Below are 22,137 nucleotides of genomic sequence, written 5' to 3'. Positions count from 1 at the left end.
TATGAGACAATTCAAGAAAGTTTAGAGGTGAAATGATAGGGCTATGAGAACCTTCATCTAATTAGTGCATTAATCCTCTGATAGGGATTAACTTGGTGATAAGTATAGGTAGGTAGGATGTGGCTGGAGGAGGTGTGTCCTTGTGGGTGTGCCTTTGGGTTTATATTTTGTCCTGGTGAGGAGCGCTCCCTCTCTCTGCTTCCTGGTGCCATATCCTGAGCCACTTTCTTCCACCACTCTCTGGCCGTGATGTTCTGCCTCATCTGAGGCCTCAAAGAATGGAATTGGCCATCTGTGAACTAAGACCTCTGAAACCGTGTGCTCCAAAATAAATTTTTCCTCTAAAGTTGTTCTTGTCAGATCTTTTGATCACAGCAGTGAAAAATCTGACTAAAACATCTATTTGTTCAAACCAGAAAACTTGAGTCACCTGTAATATCCAAAAAGTTGTTGCAAATTCCTTTGATTTTACTTCCTTAAGACCCCTATAATCTGCCTTAATCTCTTGATTCTCATTGCTGGCAATTTAGATAAAGCCCATTTTATCTCTCAGCTGTCTGTTTTGCTGCCTCACTTTCCCATCCATTAACAACAGCTACTAAAGATTTTCCTACAATGAAAATTAGAGCATGTTGCTCTCTTCTTAAAAGTTTTTCTTGGCTCTTTGTTATTGTCATGGTGATGTTCTTTTGCATGGCACAATAATTTTACCTCTCCTTGCCACTCTAGCCTCAGCAGTTCTGCAGAACTTTTGGTTTCTGGAATTTATCCTTCTCTTTTTCTTGCCTTTGAACCAGTGGTTTATGTAAGAACCATCTATCCACCCTTCTTTGCTTCTTTCCCTTCTATCTTTCCTAGCCTCTTCATCTTGCCATTTTTATGTTTTCCTCAAAGCTAAGTTTTGTGTTTTTCCAAATTTCTCAGTATTTTGTGACCATTCTCCTCTCCTTACCAAAGTAGATTTTAGTTATTTTTATTTGTGTTTTGCTCACTAGATTTGAGGTAGTCGCCATAAAACATTAGAGTGGAACACAGTGACAACCATCATTTGATAACTTCATATTTAGTTGGTTCATTCAGATTAAAATAGATTTATGATTAAAAATCCCAAGCTTTCCTTCCCAAGATAGTTAAAATAATTTATTCTACTATGTTCCATGGGATAATGTGAAAAAGTGCATTGATGAATATTTCTAAAATCAGAATAATGAACCATTATGAAACATTTTAATACCTTGCCAACAATTTGGTGCTCTTCTGAGAAGCAAAAGGTCTTTTTAAAATTATGTAATTTCTATTCCTACATGTGCACTTAGCTTTCCAGAAAATTGAAAGTGAAAAGGCCTTTAAAGAGTTCCTCTCATAATTGTACGCTCATTTTAGGATATTAGATAAATTTATCATTTAATTTGGCTTGAACTATATTCTGGGTATAAAGAATGAAAAGTAAAGAAAGAGATGCAAAGATTCAAAAAGTGAAGTTGATTTATTAAAACTAAAGGAAATCAAGTAAAACTTTCCAACCAAGTTCTGTTTTAAGGGTCACTAATTTATCTACTTTATAACACAACATAATCTATTCTGAAAATCTGCCTACTTAGCTGAAATCATAGAAATATTTTTGATTTCTTCACACATTTTTTGAATATATAGAGGTTCCTGAATATTCTGTCCAAGAAAGCCAGAGAGTCGGGTGTGGTGACACATGCCTGTAAGCAACTCTGGAGTCTCAGGCAGGAGGATTGCAAGTTCAAGGCCAACCTGAGCCTCTTAGTGAGACTCTCAGCAGGTTAGCAAGACCCTGTCTCAAAATAAAAAAAATAAAAAGGGGCTGCGAATATAGCTCAGTAGTAAAGTGTCTTGGGTTCAATTCCTAGTACCACAAATAAAAATAAAAATAAAAATACAAAAAGGAAAGAAAAGAAAGAGAGCCAGAGAAATAATTTATTTGACCTCAACACAGAGTCTTCACTTTTGTTGCACAAATATATTGGTTACTGTGTTTAAAGAATAATCATCCTGCTTTAGTTATCATGATATATTTATTGACTAGTTGCATAAAGTAACTAACATCTTTACTGACTTCTTAGTCCACAAATCACTATTTAAATAACACATGTGCATTGTGATCAGTACTATGTGCTTTTTTTCTTTTTGTTTTTATTCTTTTCTTTCTTTCACTTGTATTATAGGGAATTAATTTATTTTCAATAAAGACTTTCCTCCTTCATCTTGTCTACTAGAATTTTAGCTTGTCCAATGGTTAATTTTATGTGTCAAATTGGCTAGTCATGGTGCTCAAATAATCTGGTCAAATACTAACTAGATATAGCTATGAAGGTAGTTTTTAAAGGCACATTAATTTTAGATCAGTAGACTTTGAGCAAAGTGATTATTCTCCATTATGTGATCCTCATCCAATTAGTTGAAGGCATTGAGAAGGGGGAAAAGCAGGACTGAAGTCCACTGAGCAAGAAGTAATTCTGCCTCCAGGTGGCCTTTGGATGCAAGACTGCATCATCAACTTTGTCCTGGTCTCCAGATGTTGGACTTGCCAGTCCCGTCAATCACATGATCCAGTTCCTCGAAACAAATCTCTCTTGCTGTATATATACACAGCTTATTGATTCTATTTCTCTGGAGAACCATTTAGAATATAGAGTTTCATACTGACAATGGTTCTAGAAGAAAGAATCTTAAGCATTGGTTCCATATGAATTGGTTCTCTAATCTGATAATATTTAAAGGCATTATTGACTTCCATAGTAGTACATAGAATTCTAATAATCCATGATATGAAATAGCAATTACATAAAATAGCACCATTGGTTATTCCTATTCAAATATTATTTGTAAGAATCAAGATTCTGAGTGACTGTTTGATACCTTAGAACATTTTTGTCAAACTAATGAATAGAGTGAGATTGGCTAGTTATTCCTAACTCTACTGTACAAAGTGGGGAAAGAAAAGGATGATCTCTGGATTTCCCTTTTCCAACTCAGATTCCACACAAATAATCTGTAGGTTCTCTTTCTGGTCCAGAACAAGCTCTTTATATCCAATAATCACAAAGCCTTTTGCTGAAAGCCAGACTCAGCTTCTTATCCTGTAAATGGCTGAATTACAGTGCAAATTGAATTCCCAACTTTGTGGAGTGTCTGCTGTTAAAGTAAGGGCACTGACTGGGAAGGAATGGGATCCTGAAGATTGGGTTGGAGACTTATGAGAAGAGTCTGATGAAACTGGGCACATCAAGCTGAGTCTTTTTTGCCAGTAGTAGCATCCTTCCCACCACCAGTCTGAGGAGATTAACCTTACTTTGTCTGAGGAAACTTTTTATGATCTCCCCCAAGGTTGTTGCCTTGCCAGACAAAATTGATCCTCAGAAATCCAGACAACCACCTCTCATGTATTATAGACCTATAACTAGACTCAAGTCCCAACAGACTCTGACTTTTAGATCATATGAAAAGTGTGACTCACAAGGAGGTAAACTACACTCTAAAGGAACTATGTAATTTTTCCAATTTATACAGAAAGAAATGGGGGAATATTTGTGGGACTAGATAGTGAGGGTGCAGATATTGGTGGAAGAGACATAAAGTTGGGTCAGGCTGAATTATACAAGTCAACTGAGAAGAGATTCTGAATTTAGTGTTGTAGTAGTTTAGAGAATTAGAAAAGGATTGTAACAGTTTATTTGGTTGGTGGTTTACTCTAATTGGGTTCTAAATACCAGTATTGCCTTAATAAATTATAGAGGAAGGTGTTCAAAGTCCCAGAGAGATAGGAATGTTAGAGTGAATTTACCATGGAAAACATGCTCACCTACTTCAGGAGGGCCCAGAGGATATAACTTTCTCATGACTGTGAGAAATGTATTTTATTTGTAAGGTGAACTCTGCTGTTGCTCTTCTCTTTAGGTTAGAAATTACAGTAGAAATTGCTGCTGTTGCATTGGGAAACCTAAATACAGTGGTGTAATTGGATTACAGAGAGGGAGAGACCCAGCGACAGGCATGTGATAGCCAGAGGCAAGGTGAATGCGATTATTGTAAAGGACAACAGGGTTAGCTGCAGTCAAAATAGTTTGATTTATGGAGACTTACCATGTTAGCAAGTTGATCATGATGATTCTGGAAGTGAACTAGATTGGAGGTCTACTACATTCAGGACAACTCTAGGTTAAGTGGAACAAAAGTCTCATCTTTTAGAGACAGAATTACAGACCTTTAATCACTTTTGAGCCAGGATCATTTAATGAATGGGAGGGCAGCATAGAGGCCTGTAAGGAAAGATGCCAGTATGCTGCCAAAAATTTATACCGTTAATCTTTCTTCCTACCTCCCAAAGGGACACCTTTTACCAAGGTGATTGTGTATTGGGAAAAAGGAAATGGTTAGACCTTTTGGAAACTACTGAACTGACAGTTAAGTCTGGGATACTTAAAATATCTATCAATCACAATAGGGTGTTATTGAGATCCATGTTTGATGATGTTTTAGTTCAGGTTCATTTCACAGTGGATCCAGTAGGTCATTGAATTTATCTTCTGGATATTTTGCGATTTCTGGAATATATAATATGTACTCAGCAACTGGTATATTCCAAGTGTTTGTTCTCTGACCTGTGGAATGAGGACTATTATGTTGGGAAAGACTTGTCTAGGGAAAGAGTAAATCAAAATAATAGTGCGTTCCTAGAAAGATTGTAGATATTAGTGCCCCCATTAGGACCTGAAGGATAAAGTGGTGATTTCTACTACTTCCCAATTTAACCCACCTATTAGGCCTATACTGAAAACAGAAGAATTTTGGAGAATGACAATGGGTTATTGTAAGACTACTCAGATGGTGACTCTAGTTGCAGCTGCCACACAAGATATAGTCTCATTTCTTTAGAAAATTGGCATCTTCTCTCATGTTTGGTATGCAGTTCTTAATCTGGGAAGGGCCCTTACAAGCTCCATACCTGTTAGCAAAGATCATCAGAAACAGCTTGCTTTCAGCTAGAAAAGTCAGCAATTCACATTTACCATCTTACCTCAGTGGTATATCAGTTCTTTATTCCTGTGTCATAATTCAGTTCACAGGGATCTCAATCTCTTTCCTCCTATATTAGATAGAATGGACTAGATACGGTAGTCCATTACATTGGTGACATGCTGAGCACAAAGTAGCAAATACTCTAGACTTATTCAAAACACATTTGTATGTCAGAGGGTGGGAAGTAAATCCAACTAAAATTCAAGGATCTTTACCTCAGTGAAGTTTCTAGGGGTCCAATTGTGTAGTACATGTTAAGATAATCCCTTCTTAAGTGAATGATTTTATTGGTGAATTGCCATATCTGGCTTCTACAATGAAATGGGAGGCACAATTCCTAGTGGGCCTCTGACTTTTAGAGGCAACATATGCCTCATTTGGATGTTTTTCTATGACCCATTTTCTAAGTGAATAGAAAATAGCTAGTTTTGAGAAGGTCCCAGAACAAGAGAAGGTTCTGCTGAATAGGTCTAGGATGGTGTGCAAGCTGCTGTACCTACGACCCAGCAGATCTAATCATGCCTGAAGTGTCAGTGGCAGATAGTAACAATATCCAGATTCTTTAACAGACCTCTGTAGTTAAGTCATATCACCAGGTCCTTAGAATTTTGGAGAAAAGTCCTGCCGTCCTTTGTGGGTAACTACTCTTCTTTTGAAAAACAGCTTTTAGCCTTCTATTGGGCCTTTGTAGAGACTGTTTGATAGAGAACTAAGTTCCCTACTAAGTGGGAATTCCTTAACCATGAGTTACCAAGCTATAAAGTTGGTCACACACACAACAGCACTTAACCATTAAATTAAATTGGTAAATGTGAAATTTGGTTTATACAGGCTATGAAAAGCCCAAGTAAGTTTTGTGAAGAAGCTACCCAAATACCTATTGACCCATTCCTGGTACAACATTTTCTTTCTGCCAGGGTACACCTATGGCCTCATGGAGAGTTCCTTATGATCACGTTGACAGAGGAAATGAAGACATACACTGATTTTCTGTTGGTTCTGTATCATATACAGGCACCACCAGAAGTGAAAAACTATAGCACCACAGCTCCTTTTTTGTAAAATCTCTTAAGGATAATGGTGAAGGGAAATACTCCCAGTGGGCAGAACTTTGAACAGTGTAATTTGTTGTTTATTTCAGAGAAAAGGCCAGAAGTATAAGTCTATGACTATTCACAGGGGTATGGCCAATATCTATCTAGATGAACAGGGAATTTGAAGGAACATGATTAGAAAATTGGTAACAAGAAAGACCTCTCTGGGCAAAAAAACACAAAAATATTTGTGTCTTCTGTGAATGCAAAAGTGATCTCAGCCGAGGAGAACTTTAATAATCAAGTGGATAAAATGAACTGTTCTGTGGGTATCAATAGTCAGACTATTTTCCCAGCCACCCTATCATTGACCAATGAACACATAAACAAAGCAGCCTTGTCAACAGGGATGGAGGTTATTTAAGTGCTCAGCAGTGTGTAGTTCCGTTCACCAAGACCAACCTGGCTATAAACACTTCTGAGTGCCCAGTCTACCAGCAGCAGAGACCAACACCGAGTCTCTAATATGGCACCATTCACTGGGGTGATCAACCTTGCACCTGATGGCAGATTGATTACAATGGGCTGCTTCTATCATGGAAGAAACAGTACTTTTTCTTATTAAAATAGAAATCACTCTGGATATGTATTTGTCTTGCCTGCATTTGATTCATTGTACATAAATGGGGTACATCTTTTCATTTCTGTGGTTCATTTAAAATATAAATGGTAGCTTTTAAGGTAGAAAGTTCTCTCCTGTTTTAGAGATTATTTGTAGTAATTTCTTAGAATGATCTCTCTTTTTTTAATACTGTCTATCTAGCAATAGTTTTTCCTATATATACATATTTAAAAGAGAAGGGTTTTGTATGCTGTGTTGCATCTTGAGAATAGTTCTGTCAGAAAACATGTTAAGTCCCTATTCATTTGTCATTGTCATTGCAATATTTGCTAGATAAATAGTCCACATGGTTCTGAGGTGATTGGCGAGAGCACTGCATGTAAGGAAGGGACTTTGGTTCTGTGTACACTTCTACTCTCTGTGCTAGAGCGCTGTGGAAGCAGAACTCCAAGTATCTATGTTAAGTGAAGAAAGAGCTTCTTGGGCAGTGAAGTTTTATTAATTGGCCAAGCAGCTAGGTTTTTTTCCTTTCATATTTGCTGTAACAGGACACATTAGACAAGTATCATTTTACTTGGAACAAGTGCTGTAACATCCTTTTGCCATAATACCTTTGCTTTGATTAGCATGTTACTTGACCATATGAAGGCTGAGGATGGATGTAAAATCTGGTTGTTTTTTGTTCCTTTAATCCTGTGCTTTGTCTTCAATCATCTATCATATTTTCTGGCTCCTGCTGCTATAGGTTTTCAGGCTTTCCAGATTTGTAGGAGAATGTCATTCATTTACTGCCTCAGAGGGCTCTTCCTTTGCTGTGTTCATTTGCAAACTAGTAGATATTTTCCTTTGTCTAATCCTACCTGTACCATATCTAAGAGGAATTTCTCAAATTGTCTGGATGTTGTGGACATTCTTCTTTATATATTAAAAACTTAAAAAATAAAGCTCCACTAATTGTATGTTTCTTAGGTCATGTGGGGGAAAGAAAAACGCATGAACTTAACCCTTTTGAGATGAATCTTCTAGGCCATCTTCTCTATTGGTTAAAGAGATACATGTGTGAAATGCTTTAGTGAAGTCTGGGTGTATTGCATCTCTCACTTTTCCTTTATCTACCAGATGTTTCTCTTTCTGTAATAGATGATTCAACACGTGTTCCTCTTGGAGAAAGCATGGACTACATTAATGCTAGTTATATTAGAATAGTCAATCATGGAGAAGAGTATTTTTATATTGCTACCCAAGGACCACTGCCAAACACCACAGATGACTTCTGGCAAATGGTTTTGGAAAATAATTCTGATGTTATTGCCATGATAACCAGAGATATGGAGGATGGAGTTATCAAATGCTGCAATTATTGGCCCATTTCTCTGAAGAAGCCTTTGGAATTGACACACCTTCGTATCTTCCTGGAGAAGTACCAGATATTTAAATATTTCATCATTCGAGTATTTCAAATTGTGAAGAAGTCCGTAAGTTTTAAAAAATAAGTATGAGGTATATGTTGTACTACACAAGCAGATATGTTAGGACTAGAAGTTAGGATTAAGATGGAATATAGACTGAGTAGATACTTTGATATACAGCTTTTTACATCGCACTGGTAGCTGAAACTAGCTACCACTACTTTTACTTCTATATTAACCAAACTTTGGAAAGAAAAGAAAATTGGAGAGGTGGGATAGAGAGAGTGAGTATTAGAAGTTGTCTGATCCTGGGATATGCTTTGGCTGCTTCTGCTGAGTGTGGGAGATATGTTTTGAGTCCTTGAATTGTGATAATCACCATGCCAGTCACTACTGATTCTTACTAAATAGCAAGACACTGGTACACTCACTGATCCTTGAATTAGTATCTTCAGTGGTAATATTGAGATCTGTATGGAGGCTCAGAAGGGAAGTGCTTAGACTTTCTTGAAGTGTAGGGGAAGGTTTACTTGAGGAGGTCTCATCTGGATGGAGAATTACACATGATAAAGATAGAGGAAATAGATGACCCACATACAAAACTGCATGAGATGGGTATATATAAATCTAAATAGTTAAATGTTTCTGTAATGTTCAGTGTCAGAAAATAATAAGAGATAAAATGAGGACACAGAAAGTAAGCAGAGACCAACTAAAACATGAAATGTCTATTTTCACCAAAGGAGTATGGACTTTGTAATAAAAAGCAGTTGGGAGACATTGAAGAATTTTAGTGAGTAGCATTATCAACTAGGCAATTGATATTGAATTGGCAGACTTATGTGATTTATGACTTGTGGCTTATAATTGATAAAAGGAAGGATTAAAAATTAGGCTATTCAATACTGTAGACAAGTGACTGTTGATTTTTAAATTTATATAAAATGACAAATTCAGTGCCACATTTCTAGTGCCTGTTAATCACATGTTACTAGTGGCTACCAAACCTAGCAGCATAGAAATAGAATATTTCCGTTGTTATAGAACATTATATTAGGAAACACTGATGTAGAATAATTCATGCTTTAATAGATTTGGAAAATAGAAATGGAATGGTTTAGAGGAGAAAGTGGTAAGTTACATTACTCAAGTGGATTGGATTACCACGTTAGTGATAGATGTGTTTGTCAGCAGTGAAAGCAAATTGGAGTTGAACAGGAATCTTTAAAAGAACTGGTGAGGTTTGGAGTCATCACCAAATAAGTTGATTGAAACAGAGAAAATGGCCAAGAAAAGGTTGATAGTGAGTGATGCAGAAGGACCCATAAATTTGCAAAAGCAACAAAACATGCAACTGTGTGATTGTTTTCTTTTCAGCAGAATAATTTTGGGATTCCTGAACACAGACTATAGGACTAACTCAGGGTGGAATGCTATCTAGTACATGTGGCAAGATTCAAAGAATAAAAGAATTGACAGTTTGGTAAGAGATAATTCAGATCATCCACCATGAAGTCTAAGTTGCTTAGGGCTATAAGGGTTAGTCAACAAGGAGTAAATGGAGGACACAAAGGACTAGAGACATCCTTTTGGTCACATTGGAGTTGAAGTGGAGCACAATGAGATAGTCGTGTAGGAGCTTCTGGTCAAAAATTGATGTTGGAATTGTAGAACTGTAAATATTTTAATACTAGACATTATAGATGATGTTTTAAGTCCAAGTAGTGGTCATCATTGGGATTAGAAGAAAGGAAGCAGTTTCCCCTGAAAGACAGAAGTAAAAATGATTTGAGGCTATTGTATTTGTTGTGAAGTTGAGAAATGAATTTATTCTGAATGGTGATAGAATTTATAGAAGGGATAAGACTAGGATTTTCAGTGAACGTGGAAGATTAACCAGGAGGTTAACTCACTGGGTGATAGCAATGAGGAGATAAGACCAAGAAGTGTGAAACTCAAAAGGAAAAGGGTTTTTATACAAGAAGAAGGAATAAGGAGTTGAAAAAAGAAGTGGACAACAAGAATTGTTGTAGACACTTCTTCTACTTTCCTGTGTATTGAAGATAGATGCAATCTTTATTCTTGGAACTCTCAGAGTCTAGTGAGGAAGACACTAGACTTCCTCAAATCAGTTCTGAATGGTGTATGTACTTAGAGAATATAGATCAAGTGGGAGGCACAGAGTAATGGTCCATCTGCAAAGATTCAAATGGTGAGGATGTCTGTCCTATGGAACCTTGGCAAGGGGAGTCGATGGTGATAGCCTTTGGGATGAGACTCAACGTTCATCAGGAGTTTCATCTACATGACCGTGGATCAGGAAATTGGTGAGGTACACCTTTGTGCAAATTCTCAATAGTCAGTGCTGAAGGAAATATTTAATCCCTGAAATATACGATATGGCAACAGTAACTCTCAATTTAGTGCCTTCACAAGATTTTGAAGTATGGTTTACATCATTCAGTTTCATATATCAGTGATTCAAATGAGTTTTCTACTCAGTATTAAGTTAAAACTTGTTTAAATATCATCCCTTCCTCACTGTTATTTACAGATCTCAGGTTATTTCTGCCATTGCCAAGTGCTATATAATATAGAAAATATTAATAACCAAAGTGATGTGGGGGTTTTCTAGATTTATGATTTCAGGTATAAAACCATATTAAATACATTGATATAGAACATATAACACGGCTTTCTGTATTATAGTTAGGGTTATCTAGAGAAATATAACCAACAGGCTATGTATATTTATGGAAAGAGAATGAAGAGGGAGAGATTATTACTTTTAAGGAATTGGCTCACAAGATTTTGGAGTATTGACTCATCTACATAATGGGGCAGTAGACTGGAGACCCAGGAAAGAACTCCAGTTTGAGTCTAAAAGCAATCTGTGGGCAGAATTCTTTCTTGTTCAGAGGAGGTCAGTCTTTGTTCTCTTAATGTCTTCAGCTGACTAGATGAAGCCTGTGCATATTCTGGAGAGTAATCTGCTTTACTCAAAGTCCACTGATTTAAATTTTAATATAACATAATACAAAAATAACTTCACAGAAATATATAGAATAATATTTGACCAAGTATCTGGGTACTGTGACCCAGCCAAGTAGACCTGAAAATTAACCATCAAAAATTAGAAGACACCTCTGGACATCTTTATTAAGGGAACTTAGGAAAGAGAAGCATTAGGGAAAAGCAGAAGAGAAGAGAGAAACCCATTCTGAGTTTTCCTATGAGGGATCCTGATGAGGTTAGAGGGAGTTCCCACACTGGGGAAAGAGTGATGATTCCTTTGGAAGGAATATAGGTAAACTCCAAGTGCTACATATGTCAATCTTGAGGAGAATTTCTTAAGTCTACTTTAAGGGTGCTAAGCATAATAGCAGGGACTACAGTCCACTCTTCTGGTCATAAACATCCTAAAAAAATCACTCTCTAGTAATGTTTGGCTGGACCCCTGTCAGTTTTTATTAAGCTTAGTAATATATAAGCTAAACTAGATTGCCTTTTTTGGTCATATTCCTAATGTGTTGGCATATCTTTTACCCTAAATATTTTTTAGATGTTGAGAGACCTTTATTTTATTCATTTATTTATATGTGGTGCTGAGAATCAAACCCAGTGCCTCACATGCTAGGCAAGTGCTCTACCACTGAGCCATGACCCCAGCCCATCTACCCTAAATAATTTGAAATCCTGATTTTTCTGCAGCCTTGTGCAGAAAAAAAAATAGTGAATTAGGATTCAGGAGGCCTTTTAAAAAATCCCAACTTTAAACATGTGGGTCTTGTGGCCTAGCATATACCTCCCAATCCCCATAATCCTAATCTGTAAAAGCAAAGGATAAAATAGGGCCTAACTCACAAGATTGTTGTGATGATTAAATGGATTATTTATTGTGAAGCCCTTAGAGTAGCACCTGACATGGTAAGTGCTCAATTTTCGTTGACTGTTAACATTCTTATTTTCATTGTTATTATTATGTTCCCCTTTGTAAAATGGAGAAAATTCTAAACCTGGCAACTTCCAGAATTCTTTTAAATCAAAATTAGGTTTGAGTTCTCTTTGAAAGTTTTATATAATATCAGTATAATATTGAATGTCTGCTATTATAATTATTGTTTTATTATTGGTAAATTAGAAATTGAAATATCTAGTATAAGAAATCAATAAATCTCTCTTTCTCTCTCTGATAGACAGGAATTAGTCACTCTGTAAAACACTTGCAGTTCACCAAGTGGCCAGACCATGGCACTCCTGCTTCAGCAGATTATTTCATAAAATTTGTTCGCTATGTGAGGAAGAGCCACCGTACAGGACCCATAGTGGTTCACTGTAGTGCTGGTGTAGGCCGAACAGGGGTATTCATATGTGTGGATGTTGTATTCTGTGCCATCGAAAAGAACTTTTCAGTAAGTATGTGAATCAAACAGATATACCAATGCTGTTTATAAACACCACAACAGCCTGATAATATTGGAAAACTAAATTTGGTCTTCAGGAGCAACTTATAAACTGAAAGCACATAAGATTTGGATACCTGCTTCTCACTTACTGCAGGTTCCTAGGGGTGATTGTAAGGATTAAAGAAATAGTATAAATCAATCACTCAGGACATGTCTAAATATAGTAGATACACAGTAAATTTGAGTTCATTTTCCTTTTCTTTCCCTCTGTCCCCCATTATGGATTTTAGTATCTTGTAAATGAACTATGCCTGTTTTTAGCACATGTGAGCACACTGAAAAAAATGTAGACTTGAGAGGTCCCTGGGATTGACATCAGTTTTACCACATACTTCAGATTTTGGTGACTTTGTGTAAATTGCTTATTCCCTCTCAAACCCAGTTCTCTTAATGTAAAATAAGGACAATAATATTGTTGGGTTTTAGTCAAGCATTAACAACCCTTTACTTTTCTCCTAAATTTGGAACTAGCTAAGAAATAGATTCAGGGACCCAATATATGCTGATTAAACTGTTTTATTATTGACTAAACTGATTAGGAATGTGACTTCAGATCTGGGGCTAAACGGACTTTCTTACTGAACTACATTCCTGTGCTGCACGAGTGAGGAGAGGAAGACATCTGTTTATCATTACCTGTTTACTGAGCAAACACTAGGGGAAAAGTGGCCCATAGAATGATCAGAAGGAATGTGAAAATCCATACCTCGGTCACGAAGAAACAGAGGTTTTTAGACATTTGCCCTGGCAAGCATATTCTATAGAGTTATGTTTTTGTCAGAACCAGTGTCAAATCTCTGCCCTCTCAGACTTTGCGAAGTCATACTCCAACAGTGATAGGTCTCCTTGGTAGCAGAAAAATGGCTGTTGTGGTTCCAGCACTCATTCTCAGATAATATCCAATTACTCCTTGGAGGACAGAGGCACATCTGTTTTTCAGAAGCTTAGGCCAAAATCTCCTAGTATTTCACTTTTTTGACTGAAAATTAGTTCCTTCTCTGAACCAGAGATGAACAGAGGGATGTACTGGTCCATTTACTGCATATGGTTGAGAATGAAAGAAATATAGTTTTTCAAAGCAAATTCAGAGTATCATTATAAAAAGGGACATAGACTCAGGCATGGTGGTGCATGCCTGTAATTCCAGCTACTTAGGAGGATCACAAGTTCAAGGCCAGCCTGGGCAATTTTTCAAGACCCTGTTTCAAAATAAAAAAGGGCTCAGTGTAAAGTGCCTTTGAGTTCAATCCCTAGTACTAAAAAGAAAAGAATATAAACTAGGTGGTATAAAAAAAAAAAAAAAGAAAGAAAGAAAAATGTCCTAAAAATGCTAATATTAGTAGAGTCTGATGTTATCTTTATTTCCATAACTAATAGTTTATCCTTTTAGCAGAAAATGCATTAAATATTTCTTATTTATATATTATTCATTGTAATTTCTTAATTTTGTATTTACCTTTATTTTGTATGCCTCTTGGCAACTGAAAAAGCTACAAATACTATCTTTCATCAAGTCTAAGTAAGGATCATTGCACCCCCATTATAGCTTCTTTAAACTTTAAATCTTAAAATGTATCTTATAATCGATCTTATGTCATTTATTTCACAGTGTTTTTCTTTCTTAGTGGTATATAAAATAATGGTGCATCTTACAATTAAAGATAATTTTATCTGATGGAATATATAATGGTTCAAAAATAGGAAATGCACTCATTGTTTCTTTATTGACTTTCCATAGAACACAGAACTGTCACTAATGTAAATGTTCTTACTGATGCCCTTCTCTACTCTCCTTAGAAATTTTATTCACCAGAGCATATTTGTTATCTGCAGCAAGTTTAGTATGTAAAAGTTGGGAATAAGCATTTAGAAACTTTCAAAGCAGTTTAAGATATTGATGTGGCATCCAAGGTTGTGATGAGTATGTTAGGTTTGCATTAGTCTAATTTTCTGTTGGCATAATAGAATATCTGAAACACTGGGTATTTTGTAAAATAAAGGTTTATTCTATAAAGGTTCATTTTGTATCATAGTTCTGGAGACTGGAAAATTCCAGATCAGGCTGTGCATCCCGTGAGGGTCTTGTATTGCTTTAACTCATGGTGGAAATAGTAAGAGAAGCAATTGTGTACAGAAGAGAGTAAACATGAGGGGTGGCCTGCTTTATAACACTGAGTCCAGTAGTAACTAATCCAGTCCAGTTCCATGAGAGCATGAATTTAAATCAAGAAAGGTATTAATTCATTCTTTTTTTGTGTGTGTGCCAGAGATTGAACCCAGGGGTGCTTACCCACTGAGAAATATCCCCAGCTCATTGTTTTATTTTTTGAGACAGGGTCTCACTAAATTGCTTAGGGCCTTACTAAATTGATGAAGCTGGCTTTGAACTTGCGATCCTTTGCCTCAGACTCCTGGGCTGCTGGGATTACACGTGTATACCATTGCACCCAACACAAATATTCTCAGCAGAACTTTTCCCTTCTTTAACCATCTTCAGCATGCAGTAACAATTATTAATTTTCAGCTAACATAGAGAATGATAATGTAATAAGGAGAACAATCTCAAATTTAATACATTGCCCTATATATAATTAAAAATTTGTTCTATGGCACTAAGCACACTGTAGTTCATCTGGCAGGTGTAGGTTTTTGCTTTTGTTTATTTCTGGTAGCAAGATTATTTTTGAAGCAACATATTGATTTATATTTTTTTAATCTTAGCAATTCAAAGTACTATTTTATAAAAAATCTCTAGAGCATTAATGTTATGTATGAAACATTGACCATCAACTTCTGTTAGCTTTTTATCAAATATTCTATAAAATAATTCTTTGTTTTTGTCTTTGTATTTTTTTTATTATTATAAAGACAAGTAAGGCTGGGTGTGGTGGCACATACCTATTATCTCAGCTATTCAGGAGGCTGAGGCAAGAGGATTGCAAATTCAAGGCCAGTCTCAGCAACTTATTGAAACTCTTAGTAACTTAGTGTGACCCTATTTCAATAAAAAAAAAGCAGGGGCGGGCTGGGGATGCCACTCAGAGATAAAGCACTCTGGTCCACTCAATAGCCAGTATCAAAATCAATAAATAAACAAATAATAAAAATAAAATTTAAAAAGGAGACGTTAATGATCCTTTTGCTAGTCAGTATAGTTATAGTCAGTATATCTTTGCAAACAACCCAAGTATGGTTTTAGCATTTCACAAAATTCAATCTATGAGGAGTCATAATTTCAGATTAAATTTAGTATGAACTCTTTTGGTCTTAATTTCTTTTTAGTTACCTCCATTGTCATTGTTGATCACTACAGCTTCATTGAGAAAGTTGTGTCTTTTCTTGGCCAAAAATCCGTGGTTTATTTCATCATCAGTAAATTAAGATTAAAGAGTGACAATACAGATTTATTTCCATAATTTATATTTATAAACATTAAGTCACAATTTAAAGCTTTCAAAGAAACAAATTTTCATGTTAAACTGTCTTCATTTTATCAATTTTTCTTTTTGTGTGTCATGCTTTTGATGTTTAGTCAAAAGTCATTACCTAGCCTGTATCCTGAAGTATTTTTCCTATTGTTTTTGAAAAGTCCTGTTGTTTTATGTTTTAGATGAATTAACTCCATTTGAGTTATTTTTTGTGTAGAGTGTGAGATTTAGGTCAAGTTTCAGTTTTTTTAAATTTTGAAAAGTATTCTATTTTTTTCTGGGTGTGATGATGCACACACCACCTATCCCAGAGATTTGGGAGACTGTGGAAGGAGGATCACAAGTTCCAGACCAGCCTCAGTAAGTTAGGGAGGGCCTAAGCAGTTTAGTGAGACTGTATCTCAAAATAAAACATAAAAAGGACTGGGGATGTAACTCAGTGGTAAAGCACCTCTGGGTTCAATCCCCAGTGCCAAAAACAAAACAAAACAAAAGCAAAAACAAACCAACAACATATTTTTGGCTCAAAAATGATACTGTTTTTCTAGCACTATTTGCTGAAAAGGCTTCTTTTCCTTTAATGATTGCTGTTATACATTTGTCAAAAATCACTGGGCATATTTATATGGGTCTATTTCTGGTTTTTTATTATGTTCCTTTGATCTGTGTATATGTCCTGCCAATACTATCCTTTGGATTACTATAGTTATGTAATAAGCTTTAACACCAGATAGAGTGATTCCTTCTGCTTTTATTATTTGTTCTCAAAGTTGTTTTAGCATTATAGGCTATGTCTTCTGATAAATTTTAGAATTAGCTGGATATGTCTACAAAAAGAACTTGCTGGGATTTTGTTAAAAATTGCCTTTAGTTTGTAGATAAATTTGGAAGAATTGACATTTTTGCTATGATAAATCTTCTAATCCATGAGCATGGTAGTATATCTTTCCTTTTATTTGGGTGGTTTTTGTATTTTTTCCTCATTTGTAATTTTCAGCATGTAGATTTTGTAGGTGTTTTGTTACATTTATCCTATTTCATTTTCTTTAGAACAACTGTATGTGGCATTTATTTTGAGTTTCCACATTCCTACTGTAATGAACTTGAAATGTAGAAATAGTTGGTTTTGTATGTTGATCTCATATCCTGTGACCTTTCTTTTTGAATTTTGAACTCACTTATTAATTCTGAAAGATTTTGTTTTTTGATTCTTTGCATATTTTCTTTTTTTTAGATATAATTTTTTTATTAGAATACTTGATAGAAACTTAAATTTCAATAACATTAGATCTGAATTTTAGAATAGTATGATAAAGAAGAGTAAATAAAATTTTTCAATAATATTTTTAACATTAAATTATGTTACATATAAATTATAGCAATAATACTTCCGATTTAACAGAAAGGTTAAGGGTCTGAGATGTACTTCTTCACTTTGATCCCACACTAGTTAGTACAAAATATGTAGTCTTTTTTTAAAATTTATTTTTATTGTAAACAAATGGGATACATGTTGTTGATCTGTTTGTACATGAAGTAAAGGCATACCATTTGTGTAGTCATACATTTACATATTTTCTATATATATGATTTGTGCTATCTGCAAATAGGTTTCCCTTTTCCTTACCTAATTTGTTTTGTGATATACCCAAAGAAGAGATGAAAAGACAGGCTAAAAATTGGAAGAAACTATTTGCAAGCCAAGAAAAGTCTTGCATTTAAAATATATAAAGGACCCTCAGAAATCAGTAGTGAACAACAACAACAAACTAGTTAGAGATGGATAAAAGAGGGCTGGGGAGATAGCTCAGTTGGTAGAGTGCTTACCTTGCATGCATAAGGCCCTGGGTTCGATTCCCCAGCACCGCAAAAAAGAAAAAAAACAAACAACAATAAATTCTGGAGATGGATAAAAGACATGACCAGAGTTTTTACCAGAATATACAGATAACAAGTACATGAAAAGATGGTTAGCTTCATTATCCTTTGGGAGAATGCAAATTAAACCTTGATGTTTACTATACTTCTATCAGAGTAGCTAATATAAAAATAGTGACACCATAAAATACTGGTGAAGATTTGGAGAAATGCTGGCAAAGATTAAGAGAAACTGGATTACCCTTAAATTACCCATTCTCATGCACTGGGAATCTACAATGGTATAGCCACTCTGGAAAATAGCTTTGTAGTTTCCTTAAAGAAACAATAAACTAAACTTACCACATAACTCTTTTCTTAGGCATTTATCCCAGAAATGAAAATTCATGTTCATACAAGAATCTGTACAAAGATGTTTCTAGAACATTCATTCATAATAACTCCAAACTGGAAACCAGTACACATCCATACTGTGTGCTACTGTTTAGCAATAAAAAAAAGGAATGGGACCACTAATAAACGGAATAACTTGGATGATCTCAAGGCAGTTACCCTGAGTGAAAAAAAAAATCAATCTCAAAAGGTTAGATATTGTCATTCAATTCAGTAACTTTCTTGAAATAACACTACTATAGAGATGAAGAATAGATCACTGGTTGTCAAGGGTTTGGGATTAGATGGATGACTGTGAAGGGATAGCACAGGGAAATCTTGTGGTAGAAAGAATCAGCTTTGTATTTTGACAGTGATTGCAGTTACATGAATCTTCATGTGTAATAAGATTGCATAGAAACCCACACATATACATACAGATGACTATAAAACTAGGGAAATCTGAATAAACTCTGTGAATTGTCCTAGTGACAACTTCCTTGGTTTAATATTGCACTGTAATTATGTAGGATCGTATCATTGGGGGAAGTTGGAAGAAGGATATACAAGAACCTTCATGTACAACTTCCTGTTTACCTATGTTACAAAATAACAAGTATTTTAATATTTTTATTATGAAGATGATAAGAATGACATTATAAATATAAAGGAATGCCTACTTTTAATATTTTTTTTCAGTACTAGGGATTGAACCTTGTTCATGCTTGGCAGGTCCTCTGTTCTACCACTGAACCACATCCCCTGCCTAAAAAAACATTCTTTTGGGTTAAAATATCACATGTTGACATGAGCTTGCACCACATAGGACTCTTTAAGCACGTTCAGTAACTCCTAAGGTGGTCTGTATTCTGTTCAGTTGCTCACACTCTTAATGCTGCTCCAGTGTCAGATTGCTGTTAAGTTTCTAAATATCTTCATTTCTGCTCTACTGTGGACTAGTAACTGATCTTCGCAACCTGAACCACTCAGCAAACATCCCAAGTTGTGCCAGTCTCCACATACAGGTGTAGAATCTTGTCGCGCTCCCTGCCCGCAGAGAAACGAGACGCAAACCTGGTTCTTTTGAGCTCTTTATTTTGCGCGCTTACTTCCTCATAGTTCTTTCTTTGTTCTCCTCTTTGAGGAACTTACACTCCAATATATACATTATTGTAACCAATCAGCAACTCGAGCACGAGGGGAGAGCATCCACAGATACAGGCAGCAAAGGCAGGCATACAGTGGACCTGCACTGTCCATCAGGGAGCTCAGCCAATCCCTGGAACTTCCTCAAAATAATGTCAGTTGTTTATGCAAAAGCCAACCGCACTGGCAGCCTGCCAGGCGCCATCTTAGCCTTGCCACACCTAGGGCCAGGGGTCCGGCCGAAACCCCGACAGAATCTGGTGGTGAACCAACTTTTGTTCAGGGCCTCCATTTGAGTTGACAGGGCTCCTTAGGAGAAACAGCTATGCTACTGTTGAAGCCAGAGAAAATCTTCTGATCTCCCAGAATTACATTGCTGCTTTTAGTTCTCCCTTTGGATAATATAAAGGTATATGCAAGGGCAAATTTGTTATTTCTTTTGAAGATCATTTTTGTTTGTTTATTGGAGAACATTTTTTATTGTAAATGATTGCTTCCTGCATTTTCCAAAAAACCTATTATAATAAGTCTTATAATAAGTCTTATTTAAAAAGGCACATTTTCTTGTGACTGGAAATGAGACATTTCTGGTTATATGTTGACATCTCTTTTTCTAAAAAGAGGTATGGAACACTCAATTGACAATCCATGGGTTTATGCTTTTCCCCCTACATGGATAATACAAAATGACTGTCATCTTGTTACAGTTCAGCTTTGAAAATATAGTGACCCAAATGAGAGAACAACGTCATGGCATGATTCAAACGAAGGTAAGCTTTTCACCATGTAAATTCTAATAAGAATAGTGATGAATACAGAGTTTAGCATTGTATAGCACTTTGAAATTTATAAAGCTCTTTTACCTACCTGGTATCACTGAATCTTTACTGTTTGAAGTAGACATTAGTATATATTATTTTGCTATGATATTCCTGATGAAGAACTTAAGGTTCACAGCAATGAAGTCTTCCCCATTAGGCCACTCAGATAGCAAGGGAAGGAACTGCCAACATTGTAACTAAAGTGTGATGCATAAACACATGCTTTTTCCATAATGTCATGCTATTTAAGTGACATATTTAAAGTTGTTTGTTAATTTCTGGATAGCAATTTAAGATAACTATTTAGCAGTAAAATATTGTTGTTGGCTTATCATATAAAGATAATTTTATGTCATAGATTAGTTATTAGTCACTAGGAGAGGAGATTAAGAGAGTATTTTAAAATAAAAATAGTTATAAAATTTAGATTTTTATGTATATAAAGATTAATATAAGAGATTATTTGGAATTTTATTTAGGATTAGCTCTGTGGATTATCCCAGTAGCAATTTTCTTGTTTTGATATTACACTAATTATGCAGAATGTTATCAGTGGGGGAAGTTGGGAGAAGGATATTCAAGGACCTTTCTGTACAACTTCCCATGTTATAAAATAAAAGTTTTTAAAAAGACAAATTAAAATTTTTCTTATAAAGATTTGTCAAAATGACAAATTTTAAAATAAAGATTACCTACCTTTAATTTTTTTCAATACTTCTTCCGATACCTCTCCCTTTGCAGAAAGTTTCTGTGGGTGCTGATAGATATCTCAAATTGCTGTCCATAAATTTATTAACAAATAACTTTAGATATGTCACGTAAACAGCATGGCATTATGGAAAAGGTATGTTTTTAGGCATCAGAGTTCAGTTTATAAGGACTTAAGGTATAAGGAAATTGAGATAGACAGTTTCCCCTCAGTTTAGTTAAGCCTTCAATAAACTAGTTCTAGTTTGAGAACTGTATTTTGATCATTTAACTATCTTTTTCTTATTTTATTAACTTTTTTCAATTAGCAATAATTACATCTCAGATCAACCTCATTGGTTATGACACTACCACTATGAAAAACTATCTTCCTCATAGTTTAAAATATACTTGAATAAAGACATTCTTAAGTTACTTATTTAATAGTTAACTGTTTGCTTTTTTGGGGAATTACCCTACGTGGTTGAAAAAATTACAAAAACATGTTCTCCAAAAGTAGAGATCAGCATTAATTACTTATCATTGTATTGTTTTTCTTATATATGTACATATATAGGAACAGTATCAATTTTGCCATGTAATTGTGCTTGAAGTTCTTCAGAAACTTCTGAGTTTGAATTAAGAAAGACTTCTGTTAACCTCTTACTTGAAATTACCAAGTGGCTTGGAGTTCCAGCTGCAGTGAAGAGATTTATTAAGCATACAATATGCCTTTTTAATGTATCAGCTGATTTTTTTTTTTTTTATTTCCAAAATCTTCCTGAAAGCAGCATCATTTGGTGTGGGATGAACAGTGTTTACTTATTTGACCTTACTGGATGTGATCAGGACATTCTCCCATGTTTTTCAGTGAAACCAAAGTTACATAAAACAACTGTAGCTTGGCTATTTGGTTGAAAGGATTAAAAGGCCCAAGGACAATTAGCCCATATTAATTATGGATTGGTGAGTTTCACTGTAGACTATTCAAACATATGTAAACATATGATTTGATTAATTTCACTCCCAAATTTCAAGACAGATATGTTCTTTAGCTAGAGTCTGTACTTTTGGTTGGTCTTTGAATGACTCAATTTAAAAGGAGTCCAATGAGGATGGATTAACTTTTGCCATAAATTACTTCCATTTCCTATACTTCTGTCAGGCACTAGACTTTGAGAAGGCACTATTTTCCTAGAGCAGCAAAACAAGGCCTTGTTGCTCTGGG

The 22,137-nt window shown here is 35.3% G+C and overlaps 1 protein-coding gene across 1 annotated transcript in view; it reads left to right on the top strand.

Moving 5' to 3' along the window:
- The window catches only part of Ptpn20 (protein tyrosine phosphatase non-receptor type 20), a 68,902-nt gene extending 47,316 nt beyond the window's left edge, over positions 1 to 21,586 (top strand). The window contains exons 6-9 of the mRNA XM_047554346.1: positions 7,843 to 8,177; positions 12,308 to 12,523; positions 20,109 to 20,171; positions 21,487 to 21,586. Coding sequence (XP_047410302.1) covers positions 7,843 to 8,177; positions 12,308 to 12,523; positions 20,109 to 20,171; positions 21,487 to 21,552 — 680 coding nt within the window. The 3' untranslated portion in view covers positions 21,553 to 21,586. The remainder of the gene's footprint in view (positions 1 to 7,842; positions 8,178 to 12,307; positions 12,524 to 20,108; positions 20,172 to 21,486) is intronic.
- The last annotated feature ends 551 nt before the right edge of the window (positions 21,587 to 22,137 follow it).

Source organism: Sciurus carolinensis, chromosome 5 (assembly GCF_902686445.1).
Source record: "Sciurus carolinensis chromosome 5, mSciCar1.2, whole genome shotgun sequence".
NCBI classification, from domain to species: domain Eukaryota; kingdom Metazoa; phylum Chordata; class Mammalia; order Rodentia; family Sciuridae; genus Sciurus; species Sciurus carolinensis.
This window is presented reverse-complemented; position numbering and strand designations above follow the sequence as displayed.